The sequence below is a fragment of the Hyperoodon ampullatus genome, assembly GCF_949752795.1.
Source record: "Hyperoodon ampullatus genome assembly, chromosome: 4".
NCBI lineage: Eukaryota > Metazoa > Chordata > Mammalia > Artiodactyla > Ziphiidae > Hyperoodon > Hyperoodon ampullatus.
Window position 1 is genome coordinate 17,903,570 of NC_136917.1, and position 3,384 is coordinate 17,906,953.

A 3,384-nucleotide genomic window follows, 5' to 3' on the forward strand; every position below is an offset into this window, starting at 1 on the left:
GAAAGTCTAGGAATCATAAGGTTTGCCAGTAGGGATAGTTAAAAATTAGCAATATATAGTATTATTCCTATCAAATTTTTTTCCCTTAAGTTATATTTATAACAAAACGATAATTAAAATATTTATTAACACTTCCTCATTCAGGGACACGGCAGGGACATTTGTGTTTGATGGTTTAACATCCACTTTATTGTGCTTACTTATTTTTATAAGGAACAAGCAACACATACCACATCTTCCCAATGTTCAAGGTAATGGAGTAATAACAGAATTCTCAAAAAAAAAAAAAAACCCAAAAACAAAAACCTGGAAATTGCATTAAATACTGCTTTAATCAGGAATTGCTATAATAAAACAAATAACATTATACATTATTTTTCCAATGAGTTTCAGTTTGAGAAACTGAACAGCAGAACTTGATCTTTAAGCTTTGAGTCATGGCAAAACTGGTAATTCTCTGAAATCTGGGAGATGCATTAGCAAAACCAGACACAGCCCACCCTTCACCAAAATCCTGGAGAAAAGCGTTTTATGAATTTGGGGGAGTAAGACTGAGCACTGGCTAGTTTACGACTTGCTGAAGCCCAAGGAATGACGAGAACCACTGGCACTGGTGGCAGGTAAGAAATAAACTGTGTTGGGCTGACCAACTGCATATTTTATTAATGGCTTTGAATAAAAACAGTGAAATGCTTCATTGCATTTTCTCAAAAACTAATCAAAAGATTACAGAGTCCTACACAATTTGGAGACACAAAGTGGATGCTGAGCGACTAGACGTCACTCCAGGTGTGGAATTTTACAAAGTCAGTCCTTGGAGTGAATGGCACCGTGGCTCTGGCAGCAGATAGGAAGGAATGATGCTCTGGAGAGGAGGTGGGGGACACTCTGCGGTCAGCCGGTGGACAGATGAGGGTCCCAGCTGGAGGTGGGCCTTTAATCCTATGGTTTATCTTCCACTGCTCATGCCTCTGTCTTCATAAATAGTAATTTCAATAACTCGAAGTCCTCTCTCCATGGGATCTGTCAGGAGGAGGCCTTGAGGATCATAGATCTTCTCATTCTGCTCTTGAATGTATTTGGAGACTTTCTTCAGAACCTTCTCGTAGCGAGTTTCCATGCACAAGAAGATGGTGTACGCTGTTAGACAAGCCAGGCAGCCTTCAAGATAGGACTGGCCCCCGAGCTTCTCTGCTTCAGCATAAAGGTTAGTTCGAACTGTTTCTTCAAATTTTTGCCTATCAATCCGGTTCTCCAGCTCCGCGGGGAACTTAGTCTGGAACTGGCAGCGGGTGCCACTGCTGTAGTCTCGCTGAATGAAAACCTTCCCAGACACTGGCGCCTGCTGCGGCCTCATGGCGAGGACAGGACGGGCCGCGCTCCCGGGCCAGGCCCCGCGCCCCCCAGAGCCCGGTTCGGCCCGGGAAACACGAACCCGCCTCCGCTGCCCTCCAGCGGCTGTCGCACCGCCTACACCTCCACTGCTTTATTCATCTCTTCATATAGATTTAATTGTTTTAAGTTAAATTTGGATTCGTTTAAATTATTTTTGGCTTCCTCACTTTTTCTAAATTTCTCAATTATGATAAAGACCTACCATTTACATGGCAACAATTATTTTGGGCGTTTAATAGTTATTTAAGCCATCTTTTTATTCTAGGGAAAGTTAGTAAATTTATGCAGAGTCTATATTATAATGTGGAGTATTTTAGGGAAATTTCTGGATAAAGGTCAGAGGAGACATTCTCCTTTCCAGGCCCTTAATTAGATACATTATTATTATTATTATTATTATTATTATTATTATTATTATATATATATATATTTTTTTATTTTTTGAGGTACGCGGGCCTCTCACTGTTGTGGCCTCTCCCGTTGCGGAGCACAGGCTCCGGACGCGCAGGCTCAGCGGCCATGGCTCACGGGCCCAGCCGCTCTGCGGCATGTGGGATCTTCCCGGACCGGGGCACGAACCCGTGTCCCCCGCATCGGCAGGCAGACTCTCAACCACTGCGCCACCAGGGAAGCCCTAGATACATTATTTTTATATCAGTAAATGAGAGATTCAGAACTCTGAAAATAATTTAGAAGTGTTTTCCAGTGAAGTCCCTTTATTTTCTACTCAATATTAGTAGTAATCATCTAGTACCTACATAAGTTCTTCTGCTTTTTGCTGATGCAGTCTCTCTCCCTAAATTGTATCAAAGGCTGGAACTGAAAATGTGGGAGGGACAAGACAAAAGGTTTTCCCTTAATCAAGCTCCATGTGCACTCCTTGCTTCTTTCCTTGAGGTGATGGTCCTCTTTTTTTTATCCAGGATGATGACAGTGACATCCATTATTTTTGAGGGTACTGAGAGGGTGAGCCTCCTCGTTTCTCTTACAATGGCATTACAGAGTGGCAATAATACAGAATTCTCATGAAATGGTACAAGATGTAAGGATTGTAAAATAATTCATAATTTTGTTTCTTCTTCTAGTTATAAGTTAACTACTTCATGAGCCTAGAACAGACTAGGGTTTGTGGTAACATGTTCTTGTGACTGTTTACCAAATCCATCTGTTTCCAGTTGAAGGATACATTGCCTGAGTGAATGGGCTCTGCTTGCCATGCAGTGTCCAAAGGTCCCCTGTCAGCGAGGGTCATGCAACTTCTTTGGAATGCACTGGGCAAGTTTTCAGGCTGCTGAATTCTTGGGTAAAGCTTCAAATTTTAGCTTATACAATTTAAATCATTGTAAAATGAGTCATTTACTTGTCTACACTGCAATTTATGCTGCATAAAGTATTGTGATGAACATGAATGAGGATGTTAGGTTCGCTTCAATGTAAGTTTATATTTATGTGAGTTATACTACTTGACATAGTGAAGTAGTCTGTTTTAATTTATCAAGTGTGTCAATATTTATTAGATTTTAAAAATGAGTCTAATGCTGGATACAAGCTTTGTCTCACTGTTCTAGAACTGTGGAGTAATGAAGACTCTTACTAAAATGAATGTTCTAGATATTTCCTCTAAATCTTTAAATTTTCATTTAATAATTTCTGATAAATATATTAAATCTCTGTTCTGTTAAATAGGATATAATAAATATAATAAGGCTTTTCTTTGCTGACACATCACTGAATATCACCTACGATATTGTGAGTTATTTTTGGTCTGTAATTCCAGAAGGGGTTAATGATGCCTACATTAAATGACCTCACACTACTCTGAGGTCCTGCCTTCTCTTCATCTCCACCTCAGGGTATCTTTTGTCTGGTCTCCATGCGTAGGAGCACTCACTTGCCAAATGTATACCTGACTCTTGCTTTCTTCTGCTTAGACCAAAAGCATTTTATTTTCGCCCAGTAGTCTAGTATTTGCAACTTCTGTTTTGGAGT

General features: G+C 40.3%; 1 protein-coding gene across 1 annotated transcript; it reads right to left on the reverse strand.

The window, feature by feature from the left end:
• Positions 1 to 949: 949 nt before the first annotated feature.
• On the reverse strand, positions 950 to 1,357 carry LOC307051622 (golgin subfamily A member 7-like; the record flags this gene model as incomplete). The annotated part of the gene is made up of 1 exon (XM_079702083.1): positions 950 to 1,357. One exon carries the CDS (start codon positions 1,355 to 1,357, stop codon positions 950 to 952), a length of 408 nt encoding a protein of 135 aa, XP_079558209.1.
• Between the last annotated feature and the right edge of the window lie 2,027 nt (positions 1,358 to 3,384).